General features: G+C 43.8%; 1 protein-coding gene across 1 annotated transcript in view; it reads right to left on the bottom strand.

The window, feature by feature from the left end:
• cacna1ab (calcium channel, voltage-dependent, P/Q type, alpha 1A subunit, b) overlaps positions 1–22,500 on the bottom strand; it is a gene marked incomplete at its 3' end in the record, with an annotated part of 276,793 nt that overhangs the window by 198,908 nt on the left and 55,385 nt on the right. The window contains exon 2 of the mRNA XM_080443643.1: positions 5,471–5,794. Coding sequence (XP_080299769.1) covers positions 5,471–5,794 — 324 coding nt within the window. The remainder of the gene's footprint in view (positions 1–5,470; positions 5,795–22,500) is intronic.

Below are 22,500 nucleotides of genomic sequence, written 5' to 3' on the forward strand. Positions count from 1 at the left end.
GGAGAGAGAGAGGCGGGATAAAATGCAGTCCGTGGCTCTCAAAGTGGGGTCCGGGGACCCCCAGGGGAGTACTTGTCCCCAGCAAAAGTATAGTTAATGTAGCATCACAATCATTTTAACCACCTCTTCCATTTATATGTTGTCTATTAAAAAATAGTAGATCTACAAGCTTGCACATCTGCTATTTTTTTTATTTTCTATGAAAAATATAGAAAATGCAGATCTGCAAGCTCAAAACGCGTCGCTTTGCGGCGCGTTTCGAGTATAGCTATCGAGTATAGCTATTCTGCCAGCCTTTCTAAAGACCTTATAAAGATTCATATATCTTAATAATCTCATCATGACATCTGCCACTTTTGATGCTTTCGTGTGACGCTGTATAGCATGATCACGCATCTATTCTGCCAGCTTTTCCAAAGACCTTATAAAGATTCATACTACATCAGTGCAATACAGTAAGTAACTCATCATGACATCATTTCATTCAAATCATTTTCTTCAAGTGAACACAAAATGGAATTTTCTCATTGTGGAATTAAAGCCTTCAAGTTGAACTCCTACTGTATGGTGACATGATTGTCACTTTGAAACATATCAGTTACATCACCATGTCTGCAGACATTAGTCATTTTAGCCATTCACTGGTTCAGCCCTGGAAGTTGCTGAAAGTACATACTCTACTAAAGCAGTGGTTCTCAAACTTTTTCACATCAAGGACCCCCAAATTGACACTTGTTAGCCCGCGGACCCCCCCCACCCCATTTGAAAAGATATGCCAGGGACCCCCATAAGAGAAGATTTGTACGGCTCAAGCGGTGATTCTCAACCATTTTAATTTCAAGGCCCCCAGTTTGACATGCATACACCCCCATTTAATGGCATTTCTATCTCTGGGACCCCAATTTATACTGTAAAATCAATGTTAATTGAACTCTGAGAGTGTACAAATGGAACCAATTGGACCCTAACTCTCTGAGTTACAGACCCATAAGGGTCCATTTGGTTCCTAACTATCTATCATTTAGCTGGGGACCCCCTGGAACTCCCTCAAGGACCCCTGGGGGTCCCCGGACCCCACTTGCTCTACTAAACCAAGTGGTTCTCAAACATTTCAAGGACTCACAAATCAATATGTATTTGGCCACTGACCTCCATACAAGATTTGTGTTGTTAAAGCAGCACAATGTAATTCAGCCGGAACCACCTCAACAAGGACCCCTGGGGGACCCCCGGACCACACTTTGAGAACCACTGCATTCATTCTACTGTTATGCCACCAAAATGTGGAATGCCCTACCACCAACCATCAAAAAGTGCGACTCCCTACCCTCCTTCAAAACCACCCTCGGGCTTTTTGTGTTATCCTTTTAGCATTATTGTATAACTGTACCTCTGCACTTTTTGCAAACTATTAATACAGAATTAAATCAATCAATCAATCAATAATAATAATGTATTTCAACACAACAAGGCTAGAGCTTAGCGTAGCATTCTCCCAGCGTCCTGCGCTGTAGGCTAACAGCAGCGACAACAACCATCAACCTGCAATACAGTATGTAGCGCTGGCGGGGTGCATGGCATTTAGGCTACCACAGTAATTAGACTCACACACACACACACACACACGCACACGCACACGCACACGCACACACACACACACACACACACACACACACACACACACACAGGCTTGGCCCTTGGGGTGTATAGTGTAATGTGCGGTGCGTGTGTTGCCTGGGCTTTGATGTGCCATGCCCTTGGTTGGCTAACCCCTGCTGGTGGCTCTTAATGTCTCGGGGTAGAAACAGGGACCACTGGGGGAGATGGGGGGGACGACGACGACACACACACACACACACACACACACACGTGTGCACTGCTAACCCATTAAGAGACCTGAGGCCGATTCTACAAATGCCTTCTAAACCAGTACTTCATTCTTTCAACAAAAAAAAGAATATTTTCAAAAATAGCAGATGTACGAGCGTTTATAATGAATTATAATGCCTTAATATAGTCTTACCGAATTGTTCTCTATTCCACCTCCATTTCTATGGTGGTGTGATACTATAGTGATCATTAGGTTATTGATCATGTGGAAATTTGAAATGAATGCATAAACACATTATGCAAGGCATGCCTCCCCACACACACATACACACACATACATGCACGCACGCACCGCACACACCATCACCCGCCTTGAATCCATATCCACAAATGTGTATCGAATTACCACACATTTTCAGAACTCATTCAAGACAATTACTATAAAAACACATTGAGGGACCCAAAGACCAAAAAACACCAGCCAAAAGCTACATGTCACCAAGCTAAGACATTATATGGTCCAATACATGTTCTGTGTAACTTTGTCAACATGCTGTAGCATAATGTTTCTCAACTTCTTTCATTTCAAGGACCCAATTTGATATTGTCTCTGTCGGGTGTAAACCTCATATGTCCAAAACTGTTATTTTTCAGGATTCAAATTCAAAAGTATAGCAAAAGTAGCAGATCGACAAGCTCAAAAGCTTGAGGATCTTTTGATACTTTTGTGTGGCGCTGTAGTATATGATTTTAAGCTTGACAAACAGATTAACTCTGTTGTTAAATTCAGCTTTTATCAGCTGAGGCTTTTAGTCAAAGTCATGTCTGCTGTAACCCTTTCTGATTTTGAACGTCTTATCCATGCTTTTATCTCAACCCGACTCGGCTACTGTAATGCACTTTATGTTGGCGTTAGCCAAGCCTGCTTGTCACGACTACAGTTAGTCCAAAACGCGTCCGCTCGCCTCTTAACAGGGGCACGGAAGTATGATCACATCTCCCTGATTCTTGCCTCCCTACACTGGCTCCCTGTTCGCTACAGGATTAAGTTTAAGATTTTAATGTTTGTTTTTAAGTCTTTAAATGGGTTGGCACCATTGTACATATCGGAGCTTCTCCCTCCCAATAACTCTACAAGGGTCTAGAGGTATAACAAAGCTGAAGACCCGGGGAGATAGATTGTTTTCCGCCGTAGCGCCCAAACTGTGGAACGAGCTTCCACCCCATGTTACAGCGTCTCAAACCCTGCCTGTGTTTAAATCACGTTTGAACACTCACTTGTACTCCTTGGCGTTCGAAAATTCAGACAGAGAGTTGCTGTTTCCACTAGGCATTGAGTCTATATGGTGTCCTGTTTATTGTGTATTGTTTTGCTCTCGGTATTTTAGTATTTTTTTGTTACTGAGTGTACAGCACTTTGGTTCAACACTGTTGTTTTAAATGTGCTCTATAAATAAAGTGGATTGGATTGGATGATTGATCAAGTAGGGCGTTAATTTACGAAAAAACACAAAAAGTTAAAATATGGAGATAAGAGGTTTCTGCCCGACAGCAACGATATACATTAGGCCACGAGCGCCCATTTGATACAATGTTCATCTCTGGAACCACAATATATAGCACACACTGTAAACCTCAGTGGCAAGGTGAAAATAACTGATCTATAAGCTAAAGCTATTTTAGCTATATAAAAAAAAGAAAACATTTGAAAATAAAAGTTCTGAGTTCTGGGTTGGCAGAACTCAGGGTTTGTACAGTACCACCTCCTCCTGACAGGGCCCATATTAGGCTCTGAGAACCAAGCCGTAGTGTATATTATGGAAACACATCCAGAACCTGTGAAATATGTTAAAGGGATAGTTCACCCCCAAAATGACCTTTTTTCTATCGATTACACACCTCATGGAGACTTGAATTCAAGGAGATCTTTTAGTTTTTGTCGCATTCCAAGACAATCATTTGATGACCGCGGCGGCTCCGGTAGGAGACTCAAAGTGTCTGTCAACTTTGAGTCTCCTACCAGAGACATTAGCATCTTTCCGCCGGTCATCAAATTATTGGCTTAGGAATGCGACAAAAACCAAAAAATCTTCATGAATTCATGGGGAGTGTAATCGATAGAAAATAAGTAATTTTTTGGGTGAACTATCCCTTTAAGACGGCAAGGTTCAATCCGCTGAGAAAACTGCCAGAATAAGACAGCTGAAATACAGAAGGATAGAGAAGCCCAGGTTACAATGGAAGTGGATGGATGGATGGACATGTCCTCCTGTCTATTACAGCTCTTTCCATAGCTATAGGCAAAGCCACAGGCTGTCCATATATGGTCAGTAGTAATTAGAGGGGGGTGGGGGTGGAGAGAGCGAGAGAGAGAGAGAGAGGTAGAGAGAGTCATTTCCTCTATCTTCGCTCTCCCTCTGGTTGCATGGTGCTTAAGCCTTCATAATGCTGACATCAGCACTCAGCTCTGACTACAACCCCCCCCACCCTCACACACACACACACACACACACACACACACACACACACACACACACACACACACACACACACACACACAAAAACACAAACACTATGCCCAGCCTAGTGTTAATGCGCTCGCACAAACACACTCACTCACACACACGCACGCATGTACTCACGCATGCATGTACGCGCACGCGCGCACACACACACACACACACACACACACACACAAGCGCACACACACACACACACACACACACACACACACACACACACAAACACAAACACTAAAACACACACACACACACACACACACACACACACACACACACACACACACACACACACACACACACACACACACACACACACACACACACACACACACACACACACACACACACAGAGCTCAGAAACTGTGGTTCCAGATAAATATTGCATGCATGCATTGTAATGTGTGTGTGTGTGTGTGTGTGTGTGTGTGTGTGTGTGTGTGTGTGTGTGTGTGTGTGTGTGTGTGTGTGTGTGTGTGTGTGTGTGTGTGTGTGTGTGTGTGTGTGTGTGTGTGGAGAGCATCATCATCTATATCAAAAATGTACGTGACCATAATCCCAAGCATCATGCCCAGCATCACCAGCATCATCATCATCATCATCATCATCATCATCATCATCATCATCATCATCATCAATATCAGAAACCATTGATGGAGGCCAGACACCACCAGCAATGACACACAGTAAAATCCACAGTGTTCATTGAACTCACAGAGTGTCCAAATGTGACCAAGTGTACACTCTCTGAGTTAAACTCACCCTTAACATTTCACTGTACATAAAACAGCAGTATAAAGGTGAAGCAGGCTATTCTAAACAAGCCACGCACGCACGCACACACACACGCACGCACGCACGCACGCACGCACGCACGCACGCACGCACGCACGCACGCACGCACGCACGCACGCACGCACGCACACACACACACACACACACACACACACACACACACACACACACACACACACACACACACACACACACACACACACACACACACACACACACAGGACCAAAAGGTCCAGTCAGTATACAGTATACAGTATATATATAGTATAGTTTGAACAGCATTTAGCTTATATATGGCAACAACAACACAGAACATCAAAGGATATGGCCATTCGGTGATCTTTTTGGCAAACTTCCTCAGAAAGTTGTCTTCGCTGAAGAGGAAGAGGGAGCGGTTGACCGTTAGGCAGCTCTGCCGGACGGGTATGGGGTTGTACAGGGCCATGGTCCGCGCTCTCTGGGCCATCGACTGCTTGTACATCCGCTGAGGGCCGGGGGGCCCTCCCTGCCTGCTGCCGCCGCGGCCGCCGGGCCCCCCTTGTCCGCCGGCACCCCCGCCACCACCGCCACCACCACCTCCTCCTCCTCCTCCTCCTCCGCCTCCTCCGCCTCCGTACCTGTTGGGTTGCTCGTCTCCGAAGCGCGCCATTCTGTAGACACCAAACGCCAGTGGTTAGGAAGGAGCCGGGGGGGGTTCTCAGTGCGACACGTCCACATTCCACCGCCCCATCAGCATAGCACCGGCTCTAAAGACACATGCAGAATGGTGGAAGCTTCACTGGCACTGTCTCTGTTCCTGTCTGTCTGTCTCTCTGTCTGTCTGTGTCTCTCTGTCTGTCTGTCTGTCTGTCTCGTGCTCTCTCTCTCTCGCTCTCTCTCGCTCTCAATCTCGCAGGTCCTTAACGCCAAGAAGATACCTCCATTGGTGTGGGAGGGGGAGGAGGCGGAGGAGAGGAGAGGAGAGGAGAGGAGAGGAGAGGAGAGGAGAGGGAGGGGGTGGAAAAAGGAAAGGAAAAAGCGAACGGTGTGTTTGGAATGAGAATGGCAGAGAGAGCTGGGTGTTTATGTAATTTCTGGAGAGAGAGGAAAAAAAATCAGTTCACTGTATAGGAAAAGTCTATACTGGTTACACGAAATAAATAAGTCGATAAAAAACGGTGTTGTTATAGGTAAAGCAGTCAGTGGGTTTAGTCTTGTTGGAAAAGAAAGGTATCCTTTTCTTTTTTTTTTGGTCAGGAAAATCCTCTCAAAGTGTAAACGGGTTCTTCTTGCATTTCAATAAGCAAACAGATCGATCGTTTCCCACCCTGACACATATGCAAGCAGAATGCAGAGATGAGAGCTTCGTCAATCAGAGGGCTAAATAAATATTGCAATCATTTCCACACTAAGTAGGTTATACACTCGACACTGCGTCTTTTTTTTCCCACAGCCTTAGTGCATCTTATAACAGGGTCTGCAGTTGTTGTGTTTTTTCCCCCTATAGGTCCACCTTTTTTTCGCGAGATAAAAATAGATTCTTCTCTCTATTTCTATTTTTAGAAAATAGAAAAATTTGAGATTGTTTAATAATTAATTAAATTTGATGTGCCACATCCGCAATAATGTTTGAAGTGGTATAAACGGCCGATATTCCGCCGTTTCTCTCTCTCTCTCTCTCTGGCACCACCAGCACCAGCACCAGCACCACCACGCTCTTGGGTTACACGCAGAACGCCAACGAAGGGGCTTCCCCGGCCGCGGAGCTGGGTGACATTTGTTGATATTTTTGGGGTGATGATGATGGACGGTGCGGGTATCGATGTTCAACCCTCAACCAAGGCGGCGGCGGTCACTGATCTTTGGGCGTGAGCGCGCGTTTGGAGACGGGAAAGAAAAGAGGAAAAAAAACACACCGGTCCTTCAAAATCTATAATATCTCTGTCTTTCTCTGACCAAAAAAAAAACAGAATTGATGGAACCAACAACAACCCCCCAAAAAAAATCACTGTCCACAATAATGATCATCTATAATCCAAGGTGTTGGTAGGAGGAGAAGATGAAGATGAATCCCGGACGGGTAAGAAGAAGAAGATCCCGAGGAGCATGATGATATAAGCACCACTGGGTGAGGAAGCGACATCATCATCAATTGTTGTGGGTCTGAAAAAACGACGAGGGGCGCGGGTGGATCGTGTGGATCAGGTGGATCGTGTGGATCGGCTGGATCGTGGCACCACTAGCTGCTGATCGCGTCTCCTCCTTCTCCTCCTCTGCCACCAGGCAGGGCGCAACCCAACACAGACCGTGCACCATCCCCGCCCAGAAGAAGCATATCGCCCCCGAGGCTCTCTGATCCCCCCCTTAAAAAAACGTTAAAAGAAGCCTCCAAGCCCCGCAGAGCCAGTCCAATTAAATCTCCCCCAAATCTCTCTCTCTCTCGCCTCTCGTATTATTATTTTCTCCCCCTCTCTCTCTCTCTCTCTCTCTCTCTTTCTCTCTCGCCCCTCGAGGGACGTGAACGTGAATGCGCTATCGGTCCGGATTGGAGCTTGTATCGTCTTGGAGATCAGATAATATGAGCCGTGGTGGAAACACAAAAAAAAGCCCACGGAAGTGAAAGCGCTTCTAGCCTCTGTTTGCAATCAGCTGCATGTCGTTGAGCCACGCAGTGAAACATCTGATCAATTTGACGACGACGCTACCCGAGCGCCGCGCTCAAATCTGTGGCCAAGCCTTGCAGCGCATGACCCCCCCCCCCTCTCTTTCCCCAACTCCTTCATAAGGAAGAAGAAGATGATGATGATGTTGCTCACGGCGCTCTCTCTCGTGCACGTCGCCAAGTGTCACACAAGCACCAACACACAGTGACAGTCCAACTAGAAAAAGTGCTCCTCGGAGCACAGGTCTCCGCCAGGTCAGGTAGGTTATTGTGGGCCAGCAATGTTTGGAATTTGCCAATCAGGATGGAATATGAAAAATTGGATGGAACCGTCTTGATCACTTGACTATTAGAGATAATGTGTACCGATTCTGCGTGATGTTTGGACAACATTTGTGGGAGTAATAAATGGTTTTGCAAAAATCTGGTGGAGCTAGGGAAATTTTAAAAGGGTGGCATTTGTTCCTAACATCCTCCTGCAAACTTTAGATGTCAATCTTAGCCAATCAGGATGGAATATGAAAAATCTAACAGATTCGTCTTGATCACATGACTATGAGATCATGTTTACCGATTTGCGTGAAATGTATTTTACATAAGTCGGCCTCCTGGTGGTGCTATGAAAGGCAGATGTGAAAAATGCAGGGCATAGGTTTTTCCTTGGCCTCTAGGGAGTGTGTATACAAAGTTTTACGCAGATCGGTGCAGTTATAGGTAAAAACATGAATATGTTATAGCACCACCATGAGGCTGATTTGAAAAAATTAAAGTGGCATTTCTTCCATAGTGGGAATGTATATGCAAAATTTCGCACGCTGCATTCATGATTTGAGGCATTTTGTTCAAAGCGGAGCACTCCTGCAAACTTTGGAAGCCAATCTTAGCCAATCTGGATGGAATATGAAAAATCGGAATGATCCGTTTAGTTTAATGACTATAGAGATACTGTGTATTGATTAGCTTGATTTTTGGACAAAATCTGTGTAGTAATACGCAAGAAATTGTTTTGCAAAAATCGACCTCCTGGTGGCGATATAACAGGCCGATCTGAAAAATTTGGGGCAGAGGTTCTGCTCTGGCATCCAGGGAGTGTGCGTGCACAGTTTCGCTGCCATCGGCCCAACGGTGCCGGAGATTAGCTGGTCACAGACACACGGATACACACACACACACACACACACGGACGGACGGACAGACAGGGTACAAAACATAGTCTCTGTCACGCCTTCGACCTGGCGGAGACAATAATTAGACGATTTTTGCGGTTTAGTAGCCTATAGGCCGGTATAACGCCACCCGGCAAAGCATGAAGCCTTTGCCATACAATTTGCACGGGCATGTTTATGCTGGTATGGGATTCTAATTTCATTTTGGATAATTGTGGTTACAACGCGACGCGTTGCGGTTTCGGTGGCGCACCTAGGGTGTGTCTGCATGCGTGCGTGCGTGCGTACGCAAACCACTAAAAAATATGGCAAATCACTAAAATTCATCCAGTTTCAGGGAAGATCCTGTGTTATCCCATAAGATAGAGAAAGCCACCAAATTAAGTTGAAATAACATCGTATTAACGGTCACTGGCCTTGGTTTCGAGGAAACGCTGTTTGTTTGAAATCGAGTTAAAAGTAGTTTTTCTCTCCTCTGTTTTTCTTTCCTCCAAACCGTCTGTCTGGCTATAGTGCATTTGACGAGCTTTCGGAGGCAGCGTGCTATTAACTAGCCGATGTTCGGCAAGCTGTTTGTTCAATACAGCTAAACCCATCCAGCTGTCACATGCCCAAAACTAGTGGTGTAAAGTAACTCATTACATTTACTCAAGTACTGTACTTAAGTTCAATTTTGAGGTACTTTTACTTTAGTTGAGTATTTCCAATTTTCTAGCAATTTTTTATACTCATCTCAGAGGCAAATATTATACTTTTACTCCACTACAATTATTTGAAAACTTTAGTTATAGTTACCTTGTAGATTTGAATTATTATTACAAAACATACATTAACCCCTTCAGCCCTAATTTAAGCTATTTGAAAATAACCGATCTACAAGCTCACAACGCCTCGATCTGCTATTTTCAAAAGATTTTAATACATTTTATACATATGATACCTTGTGAAACGGGACATTCTGCATAATGAGTACTTTTGGTACTTTAAGTATATTGTGCCAATACTTTTGTACTTTTACTCTCAAGTAAATGTTGACTTTTACTTGTAACAGAGTATTTCTACATTGCAGTATTGATACTTTTACTTAAGTAAAAAAAAGTACTTTTTCCACCACTGTCCGAAATAAAAGTCAAAAAAGTGAAGAACAGAACGCGTTTGTTCAGGTAATCAGGTATAAGAATGACCCATGTGAAAGGTCTCAGAAATATACCTGACGCTGTCCGTGGTTCTGAAACAACACAAAGCCGCTTTTCAGAGCCTCTGGCGCTGTCCAAAGTGCTGAAACATAACCTAGCCTTTACTGTACATTTCAGCAGTGGTGGAAAAAGTACTCAAATAAATTACTTAAGCAAAAGTATCAATACTGCAATATAGAAATAGTAAAAGTCCGGAATTCAAAAAGTACTTGAGTAAAAGTACAAAAGTATTGGCATCAAAATGTACTTAAAGTACCAAAAGTTAAAATACTCATTATACAGAATGTCCCATTTCAAGTTTTCAAATGTATAAAAATCTGTTGAAAATAGCAGATCTACAAGCTCACAACGCTGTCCATGGTTCTGAAACAACACAGAGCCTCTTGGGCTGTCCAAGGTGCTGAAACATGAACTGGACTTTCCTGTACCAATGAAAGCCTTTTCCTTTTGGAAATAATAGATTAAGTATCGTTGGTTTTGGATCACTGGCCTGACTAATTCATTTCTGAAACTCTATGAGAGGACTATTTATTCACTTCAGCCATTTCTTTCCTTTTCCAGCCCCCTCCCACCTTATACACCTATACAGAATATTAAAGCATCTACTGTCAACGTCATAGGCCTGCTGCGTGCTCCCCTTCTCTTCTCATCATCTAGTCTAATTCCCGGAGTTTACAGGCTACTCACGGGTAGCTACGTTATCGATATGATAAAAGCCGGTTCCAGCTGACTCTGTGTGTGTGTGCAAGAGAGAGAGAGAGAAAGGGGGGGAGAGAAAGGAGGGGGGGAGAGAGAGAGAGAGCGAGAAATAGAGTGAGAGAGAGCATAAGTGTCGGGAAGGGGCGCTTTGTGCGATCTTGCGCGATCGCCGGAATCCACGCGGCAGTGAGATGCGAGAGATGACAAGCTACCCCATCACATAATTGAAAAGGAATGACGTAAAAAGCAAAGGTTGATGGCTAACAGATATCTTACAATCTTAACACTGTAGTGTGTACACGCTGGCATGGCTCTATTCAGCTTCTGCACGCCCGTGCAGGTATATGCTCTTTCCCAGAGCACGCAGGTGCGTGCGTGTGTGTGCGTGTTACTGAAGAGTCGTGCTCTGGCCCTGATGCGCAGCATTGTCATTCAGGGAACGTTCACACAGGCAACCCCCGCAGGAAGCCCTGGCACCTCCCCCTTCCTCCTTCTCCTCCTCCTCCTCCCCTCCACATCATCACCATCCCTCCCTCCCTCCCTACAGGCAGCTACAGCTGCCTGAGATAGAGCGAGAGGGAAGAGGAGGAGGAAGAATGGACCAGATAACTGATCCAAATTGGTGCCAATTCACTTTAGATTCAATGCAATCTATAAATGCAAGGAACCTCCGTGAGTGAGTGAGTGAGTGACTGAGTGAGTGAGTGAGTGAGCGAGTGAGTGAGTGAGCGAGCGAGTGAGTGAGTGAGTGAGTCCACCGCATATCTCGAGAACCGTCCGACCGATCGACTTTAAACTTGGCGTGCCTATCGCAGAGGACCCGAGGGAGTGATGTGCCAAGTGGGGAGTCGTCCGATTGGCAGTTGTCTGGAATAAATCCACAATTCTCCATAATCTATCTGTTTGTGTATGTCTGTGTCACCCTTTATGCCAATATGTGTATAGTCTGTCTGTGTCCCTTTGATACCCATATATGGAGATCCCGGATGTCATCAATATGACATCATAGTCCTGACGTCCTGGCCTCCAAGTATGATGGGTACTCTGTCAACAGGTACAGCGGGTACTATGACAACGGGTATTGCATCACCAAGTGGCATGCTTTCCCAACGGGCATTGGCCTGGTATAAACTGCAGTTCTCATAATAGCAATATGTTCTATAGCAGGGGTCTTCAACAGGGTGTCCGCGACCCCTTGGGGGCTCTCAGAGTTATGTCTGAAAATACACTTTAACATGAATCCAACATACACTGATGATAGTGCTGTCAAACAAGCCTATGAAGCTATCTGTGAAATCTATGAAAAGGTTTAATCTGCAACACTATATAGTATAATATGTAGTGGGGGGGGGGTCCCTGCTTCATCTCTCTCTCAGCTAGGGGGTCCTTGGGCTGAAAAACGTTGAAGGCCCTTGTTCTATAGGCTCACAATACATCTTCCTAGCTACAAGAGACCTTGTTTATGGACAACTATTTTCAACCATTTAAACCTTAGGGACCTCTACTCGATTGTTTCGCCTCCTTTCCCCCCCTCTATACACCAAATATCTTCGCAGAAAATAGCTGATCTACAAGCTCACAACTAGAATAGTGATGTAAGGGTTCATGTGGAAAAAGATAAGATTTTGAAGATGAGCCATTCCTGAATTAACTGAAAAGTGAACTGAGCCCTGAAACTGAAAGAAGTTTGGAGAGAGAGGGAGAGAAAGAACTCTGTGAACAAGGTAGGGCATAATTAGGGTGTAGACTAGAGTGGTATTAGACGTGAAATAGTCTCTAAAGCAAGCCTATCTCTTCCACAATCTTCGAATGCTGCATAGACTGTAATTGTACTTAATTGTAAAAGTTAAGAAGACAATGTAATCTGGTCTTCTGGGAATATTCTATTCGACCAATTACGATGCAGTATTCATGAAAATGTATTTGAAAATATAATAATATTTAAAAATATATTTTTGAATTTCCATTTCTTGTTAAACAGGCTTAAACTAATTTGTTTTCTAGTCTAGGAGTTATTTAACGCGGCTGCACAGGCAGCAAAACGGAAGTGGGGAAATTAAATAGCGTCCGCTTAATTTTCTACTTATTTTTTTAGAGCTTCCGAGCGGGTTGGCAGAAGCATTTTAAAACAGTGGGAGACAATGCGTCTGGCATTGAGAGACTAGAGATGAGAGGATATAACTTTATAGTCTTTCCTGTCCTCCATTTATCTGCTACGCAGCCAGAAGCCGAAGGGTGTAGTTGCACTAAGCAGCTCTCAGGTGGGAATGTGTCCATCTTTTATTTATTTATTAACATTTTTAGTCACATGGGGAAAACTCTGTCTTTTCAGCTTCACCTAGCTGATGGCTGCTCAGATGGCTATGATGAGTGCTCAGGCGGGAGCAGTTGAGGCTGCAGCACAACGTCAAACTTCTTTCAGCTTCGGAAGGGCTTGCCAAACCGAAGAAAGTTCAGCGAGAACTAAAGTGTTTATACTGCCTCAGAACTACAGACTGAGTTCTGAATGCTAGGTCCCGCCCATTCCGCCTGGATCTCTGCTGTTTATTTTCATTGATCTCTGACATGCTTTTGACATGATTTGTCTCGGAGAAAGGCCCTACCGAAGTTCTTATGATGTCATTTTGCCTAGCCTAGGTTAGGCAACGTTAACATGTTTGGAGTATCCTGCTGTTAAAGCTGCACAAACTTTCCTCTTCAACCCCGGATTTGAACCCGATTGCCTGCACAAGTGCTGAAATTTGACCTTTGACACGATCTAAATGTCTCGATAGAAGAGCAGGGAGACAAAATACAACCACCCCAATTGTATAAGTTATATCGTATTGACATACTCCACCATAAAGATTGGACAAAATAACATTTTATTAGCTCTTCACAGGTTCAAAATGACGGACCCAAACCCTAATGGACCCCTGATATTGGTTCCGAGATACGAGTGGAGCCGACATAAAAAAAATGAAAAAGAAAGACGCACCCGGACCGTCGGATGGCACCCATTATTTTATGAACCCGGCAAACCTAAAATGCTGTTCTACCACAGTACAGACGAGATGTCAGCTGTAGCAGCCTACTATAAGAGACATTCACCTCAATGAATAAGTATCTTAATCCATGATCACACATGCCACTTTGATTCCACGGAGGTATAGTTTGATGCACTTTGTGATTCTTCTTTCACACCTACAGCCAGCATGTTGTGCATAAGCTTGTCTGACACCTAGTTGATGAGTTGAGAGAGCAACTGCACGTAGCCACAGAATGGTCATTTAAGTGAGAGGAAAGCATGCAGCCAATACACAACGACGCAGCGCAACACGATGGGCAGGTGGGGTGCTAGACCAGCGCCGGTCACAAATAAATAAATAAATAGATCAGTCGATCACAATAGTGTCCCTCCAATAGTGGGGGGACATTCAGGCCCTTCTTGCCCATCCGGCACCTAAGACACCAGCTCATGTCCGTGCCAAAATCTGCATAGCTACTGTACATGGACAGGCAAAAGGGATAGTTCACCCAAAAAATTACTTATTTTCTATCAATTACACACCCCATGGAGCATTGAATTCATGGAGATCTTTTAGTTTTTTGCCGCATTCCTAAGCCAATAATTTGATGACCGGCAGGAGACTCAACGAGTCTCCATTGAGTCTCCCCGCCCGTGCTTGGAGGAGGGAAGCCGGGCGGGGAGGGTGATATTTGTCACTGCACGTATTCCTACCGGCTGAGGGCGGCACCTGTCAGCAGGGAGTGTTGGGTGGAGGGGAGGAGTAGTACGAAAGCTCTACGTCCTCCCGGTGGGGGCTCCTCACTGGCAGGTGAGTCAGTGGGATACAACAGTAGTAATAACACACATAAATGTGTGTGGGGAGGAATTCATTGGCGACTAAATTGGGGAGAAAGGGGGTAAAAAGCTAAAACTGTAACTCCTGTGGATGCATGAGCAGGGACGTGGGGTCTATACAGTACAGTAACAGTACCCTATATTTATTGACTGCCCCCCCCCCCCCAGGGCTCTATCCTTGGCCCACATACACCAAATCTCTTCGCTGAATATAGCATATCAACACTCTCAATGTGACGCATTGTGAGCTCCCCACATCGGGATGCTAGGGTTCAAGTCGTTAAAGGACAATTATCATTCGAGATAAAATCAGAAATGGAGTCATTGATCAGAACATGGATATGGTTTGGCATGTTTTTCAATTGATGACATATTTGCTGTCAGGATGTTTACACCTTTGAAAGGGCACCTGATGAAAGCACGTCAAACAAAGAACGCCTGGCACTCTTTGTTCAGCGTTGCAGGGAGGGTTTTTATCATGCTGTTACCACTATAGTGCTGCCCTACATGCATAACATTACACACATCCCCTCCCGGGACGGGCCCAGTACAGTCACAGTTGTCTACCTCTGGCAACCGAGCAGCGCTCTTGGAGCAAATGGAGGTTATAAGTGCCTTGCTTGAGGGCACCCTGATGGCAGGTGATGATAGAGTAGAAGTTCAATATAAAGGGAAGAGAGACATGCACATCCACACCCAAAATTGGGCAGGTGCTAAGCGAAAAAAAAAACTATAACTGAAAGAGAACACTCGCACACTGTGGTTGTACGAATCTTTTTGTTGAGTGCTGCTGTGACGTTCCGGGCTCTCGGCCTTCCTCAGATTGAAGTGAACACAAAGAGACACCCGACCCATGATATACAAACAACATGATCACACAATGCATTGCAGCTGTTGACATCAGACAAAAGGGACACATGACCAATCAGGTATGATTCAATATATCAAATGCATTACAAAAGGGGGATTGTGCACTCAACGTCAGTGGGATATAGACTGAAATAGATAAAACATGGCTACAATGCCTCATGTCGGACAGATAGACAGATAGATAGATCTGGGGATCAACCTTTGTTGATCCCGCAGGGCATTTCAGTTGCTAGAGGCAGCCCATCAGCTTGATGCAGGGCATATATCGCTGCTATCGGGGCAAAAACCTCTTATCTCCATATTCTAACTCTTAGTTTTTTCCTAAATTAACGCCCTACTTGATCATACAGCGTCACACAAATACGCCACAAATAAGATAACTAAAAAAGTTATGGTAGAATGAAGCTCACTGATGCAAGGGTATAAGGAAACAATATCAACACAGTATCAACAATATACAGGAATATACAACAGGATCAAGTATCTGCACTATACTATCAGTGGAGATTAAAAAAATACTAATAACAGTAGAAAACAGTACCAGAACAGTCCTGTCATGACTTAAAGCAGGGGTTCGCAACCAGTGGTCTGGGGACCACCACTGGTCCTTGAGAGGGTTCCAGGTGGTCCCCAGCTAAATGATGGAGAGTTGGTAACCAGCCTTATAGACATATAGACTATAGATAGATCTTTAATTGGTTTCATTTTACGCAAGAGTTAAATTATTGTTAAACATCTACATTACTTAATTTATAAGAAGGCTACACAATTAGAGAATGTAGAAGAAATATTTAAAGTTTTGGGCCTGAGAGTCTAACCGCCCTATTCTCCAGCACTTTTCCCCCCCTCTAAACCACGTTAAATCCGGATAATGGAGCTGCGCCGCCCCAATAGGTTATTCTAGCACCTGCTCTACCCGTCACCATTATGCCGACGCCGTTATTTGCGCGTGGAGGTGTACCCGTGGGCGTGTTGTTGCTATATCCCCCACATTGCCATTCTACAGACACACATGGGTACGGGTTTCGGGGGGGGATAGTGGAATCTAATACCACCCGCCGGTTTCTAAAAGCACCCGCCAAGTGCACACAGACACTACAATGGCTTTGTGCGTTGGACCATGAGCCGTGTTGCCAGCCTTGGCGAGAAATAAGCAACCGCAGGTCTATGAAAACAAAAAGAAGCAACTAGCCACATGAGCACTTCAAACTACTAACTAGAGCTTTCATATCCCCTAAATATTTCAGCCCCGCTCGACTAATAATTGACAAATTAGGCCCAGCCCAGCCCGTCAGTAATTTTTCTAAAGAAGCCTTATTTCTCATTAAATCTTGGTAATTCGTTAAGAACAGGAGTCATTCTACCCTATTCCAACAGTCTATATTTTATTTAAAAAACAGCTTGGAGCAAATAGGGCTATATAAATATATGCACTGCCCCATAACCATTTTAAAAATGATTATGGTTATTCTATGAAATATATGTTTCATAGAATAACCGTAATCATTTTTGCGATGGAGAAATCACATCCAATGTTACCTTCTACTGCCCGCTGCCTGTGCTCTCATATGAAGAAATAATCCAACATTTACTTTGAGGTGAAAAAGACATGAAGAAAGCTCAATAGTCTGAAGATGTCATGTTATGGTTTAAACTTTAAAGGGGGCTATCTGCTGCTGCGTCATGACAAGACAGCTGATTGATTTGACCTACTTTTGCATTGCGCTGCCCTGTTGATTAATTATTTGGCATCAGCTGTGTAAGAATATATAACTATTTTAAATGGCTTTCATATACTCTTGGGGATCTGACTAATATGACAAGTTGCTTATTGTGAACACAATAGCCTACGCTACAAATTAATTAATATGTGAATTTATTTGGATGTAAAAAAAACGTAGACCCGGCTCAGCCGGTGCCGACGGGCGGGGTCGGGTCCCGTTGGGTTTGGGCTAAAATCTTAAGCACTTACATTTTTTATAAGATTATAGGATCATCTAGTGTGATTTTCATTTTGGCTGCTGTCTCGTTAAACCCATGCTGCAGGTGAATATTATATTATAGCCTATATTATATATATTAGCCAATATTATTATTATCCCCGCGTAAACGCTACGTGCATGACCCCCCAAAATAACCATATTTGAACTGGGGACCCCCCCCATTTTGTTTGACTCGGTTCCACAGATAAATATTGTGAAAATAGCAGATCTACAAGCTCGCCAGGCGTTGGGTGCTCCATTGTGGTCTTGACCCACAGGTTGAGAACCACTGCATTAAAAGCTCCAAGCAAGTTACATGTCTAGTATGTTGTTGACCACGTAATGTAATGTTTTTGGTTTAGTGTTAGGCTTCTCCGTGGCGCGCGCGCCTCATTGTTTATGCTGTCCAAAATAACAGATCTGTAAGCTGTCGACAGACATGACGCAGCGCCGTTGATAGCTTGTATGTCTGTTATTTTGGGTAGGTAGGCGACGCACATACGCATCGCAGCAATGTGTCTGGGTTTGAGAGGCTTTGATTGATGTAAACTTAAAGTTTAGCTCTGTTCGGGATTACTGAACAAAGGTGGATGATGAAAGATAACGGGGACAATATGGATGTAAGTTAACTTTAACTGCGTCACTTCAGAGGAAACTATGGAGCTACTACAGAGATGTTTACACACCCCTGGAATCCATTAGAATGGTGGAAATAGAACAATACAGCCAACGTGAGTACATAGGCTATAGACCTTTCCTAAAACTGTCCAATTTATTATACCCATGTGCTACTGTTTGTCTGTGTACCATGTAGGAGCGTTGTCGCAACATGATGTAATTAATTATTTGGGAGCAGCCGGTGTGTACCAATAGTATAAATATTTTAAATGGCTTTCATATACTATTCCGGATCTGACTAATATGACAAGCTTATTGTGAACACAATAGGCTACAAATTAATATAAAAATGTATTTGGATAAAATAAAAATAAAGAAGGAAAACAAGCCCAATGTGGCTTATAATAATCAGACCAGGCAACAGTGCAGACAGGTAGATAGGCTAGAGCATATATTGGATCGGGGATGACGGCTAGCGCAGTCTTCTCTTAAAGGCAATGGCTTCTGGCACGGTGATTGGTTTTATCATTGTAACGGCCAAACCACACCTATGCATAATGTAACGGGTAGCTCAGGTGTTTGGCGGGTGAGGGGGGTGCCACAGAATACCGAATTCTGCGGGGAAACGCCTCTTGCCTAGTCCTAATTCCGTAATTAGTGGTTTGTTCAAATCTCACACAGAATAGGGCCCATAATCTCATTAAATGGTGGTCTGTGGCTTAAATGCCGAATAAATAATGGACCTTGAAAAAGGTTGAAAACCACTAACTTAAAGGGACGTTAGAACAGCAATGAATGCAGACAACCCCCAGTGTCAATACAGACACAAAAGACAGAAAAATCCAGGACCAAGAGGCCAAAAAAGCCAACCCAAAAGAACAAGAGCAATAACAGTATCCAGTAGACAGAAACGGCATCAGTACAGGCTCATACTGAAGTATTATTTCAGAGCTATTAGTCTATGGAGCGAGTGGAGCGATCGCGCACGTCATTGTTTAAAGAGGTGGTGCCATGGTTTTGCACTTTTTCTGTTTTTCATGTGTCTATGAGGTTGATAGAACTTCATTAAGCCCCCTGGTGGTGTTTCTATGGTGTTCTATGTCTTCTCTGACTATTTTGAGTTTCTTCCTGGAGGCTGAAACCTTGAGGGTCAAACGTGCCAATAGAAAAACAGCACTTTAATGACACAGTAAAATTATACCCTCCCCCTCATTATCATAACACAACAGGTGTGGGCATGAGGAGGAGGAGGGACTAGGACAGGTGGGTGGTGCTAAGGTGGTAGAGGAGGTGCTAAGGTGAGAACCAGGTCTACTTAATGAACTGGAGGCGTGTCCACATAAAAACATAGTTTTAACACTTTCTGTACACTTTTTTGAAAACAATCTTCCTCCTAGTATAACCATAATGCCTGATGATTATGTTTTAGGGGGCGGGGGGGGGGGGATCACTGAAAATCATGGCGCCCTGTCTTTAACCTCATGGCTACCAGCACAAAGGACCAATCAAGTCTATCGTAGTCTATTCTGCCGGGGGAGGATGAATTTGACCGTACCCCTACAACTCAGTCGTCCCACTAACTCCCTACGGAGAGGAGGTGAGAAGGGGGTTAGCAAGGATAGTTTCCGGCTTCCTCCTCGAGCATAGCATGTCCAGTACAGGGTCGAGTCTGCTTATTTGGGGTTTAAAACAAAAGAAGGTTCATAATAACTTTTGACCTTTGTTTCAAATATTTTCCCTTTTCCCTTTATTATTCTTTTTTTTTAAGGCTTTGACAGATAGAAAGCGTCAGTGATGTTCTCGTCATTGCCCCGCACCACACGGGCCAATTTTAAGAGTCAAAGCATCTCTTTCTTTATATCGTCACTGTTGGGTGGAAACCTTTTATGTGATTGAAATGATTGATTGAAATTGAAATTTTCATTAGGCCAAAACCATTCCTTTTTTTATTATCATTTCAAAAACATCACATCGCAACGCGTTGAGAGCTTGAAAAGCTGCCATTTTCACCACTTTTTTTGTGACACTCTTGTATAATGAAGCAGATTAATTTACAAAAAAACATAAAAAGTTGAAATATAGAGATACAAGGACAGAAACAATATACAGTATGGCTTCCATCATATAGAACAGGGTGCTTTGGTATGCTGTTCTCCTCATCCACATTCTAACGTAACCTGCTAGTACGTGCAAAGGAAGATGGGACTACCGTAATTTCACAGATATGTGTAGACCTTCATCTATATCATATAAAAAAAAAAGACTTGTGTTTCTCAAAAGAGAATTTAGAAGGCCCAAACTAGTGAAAACACAAACATACATACATTAGAAGTTTGAACGTGTCAGTGCCGGGATGCCATTATACAGAACACATTGTATTTTGGTTGTCTGTGTCGAAAGCTCAGAAATAGAAGCGAGCTCCTCTGAAAGACAGGGTTTGACACAACTACTTGATGCCTCCAGTTTGACTACAGCCGCTAAAAACAACGGATGCATTTCTTGACAAGAGTGTCTGATGCTTTTTGATCTGTCAGAGCTGTTAAGACTAGTACGTCTCTATCTATGCTCCCAGCCAGCCAGGGGGATAGGAACTGGTTTGGCTATACAGGGATTGGTACCTCTCTGTTCCATTACTTCCATGCACCAAGTCTACGGGGGAAGTGAACCTCTCATCCTCTGTGCTTTAGTGCCATAATCCATCCCTTGGGCTTACAAAGGACCATGCCTTTTTGGTCGTGGCTCCTGAAACAGCAGTACCCATACCCAATAGGCTCTATGCGCTAGTATGTCGCTAGTATGTCGCTAGTATGTCGCAGGGACTTACCCTCAATCCAACCCTTGATGCTGAGTGCCAAGCAGGGAGGCTTTTAAAAGCAGCATGAAACAATGTGTTTGTGACATGTGACAATGAGACACTTCAGCACAGCAGCAACGGCCTCACCTCCTCTTGGAGTTGTGCATTTGTAGGAATAAAGGTCAACAAAGGAAGTTTTCTTAGGCCAGTAAAATAGTAAATAATTACAGAATATTGTTGCTGTTGGCAGAAACCTCCAATATTTTTTTTACTTCTTATGTTTTCCCCTAACAATGAACAGCCTACTTCATCATTCCAGTGTCACCATAGACCGTAAAAAAAAATACGGACAACGTCACGCCATTGGTTTCTATAGACCGTAAATGAAGCCTATTTTTCAGCGATTTCAAATCCGCCATCTTTCTATTGCCCCTTCTATTGTACAGTACCTTGAGTGTCACACAAAAGTAGCAAAAATAGCAGATCTACAAGCTCCAAGCTACAAGCTACGTGTCGCATCGCCTCGCGTTTTGAGCTTATAGATTTTTGAATTTGAAATGTAAAAAAGTAACCGTTTTTGGACATAATGAGGTTTCCATCCGACGATATAATTAGTATATCAGATGGCCCAAGGGTAAAGTTCCTGCCCACCACTGTGACTGAGACTAGTGCCTCCGGCTTTGCCAGGCATTCCAACAAACACAATTGGCGCTATGTTCACCACAAATTGGCTGTCATTGTGGGAGGCAAGCCCGGACAGGGAGGAGGGCGTCCTTTGTCGCTGATGCACCAACGCCTCTTACAGGTTGGTCAAGGGCATCTGATCTGTCAACAGGGGTGTTAAACTGTAAAGAACAGGGTGTTTCCTCATCCACACAACGCTACAGTACGTCCTACTGGTGAAGCTCCTCACTGGCAGGTATAGATAGGCCTGTTTCAATTATTACATAATCGCAAAATCACAATTATTTGAGATAATCACAATATTTTTTTTTGGCATAATCGTCATAATCATGTAGAGCATTTTTCATAATAAAACAATAGTGGAAATAGCTCAAAACGCCTCACGATGTGACACGTTTTGAGCTTATAGATTATGTAATTATGTAGGTTATTTATTTGTCATAATGTGGCCTGTGCACCTTTTGTTTACGAAGCCGAAAAGCCAAACAGAAATGTAATTGTTATTCATAACGTTCCAATGTTTCAACGACAGAAACGCAATTAAATCGTTAATTGCAACTAGTCGTCAAGTAAAATGTCATAATCGTGACAGCCAAAACTGCCAGGTGAAAAGAAGTGGCAGGCGATACGGAACGGAGGTGGCACGTGGTTTCAATACCATTTCAAAGACCAACAAGTCAGAATACCTACAGTACCATTAAGGCAGGGGTCTTCAACACGGGGTCCGGGACCCCTAGGGGGTTCTCAGAGCTACTCTAGGGGGTCCACCAAATCTATGTGTGATTGGATTCTCTTTTTTTTTTACATTAACCACTTGAACCCTAGCATCCCGATTCTGAAGAGAACTTAAGCCAACCATTTT

The sequence above is a fragment of the Gymnoscopelus braueri genome (genome assembly GCF_963280865.1).
Source record: "Gymnoscopelus braueri genome assembly, chromosome: 2".
NCBI lineage: Eukaryota > Metazoa > Chordata > Actinopteri > Myctophiformes > Myctophidae > Gymnoscopelus > Gymnoscopelus braueri.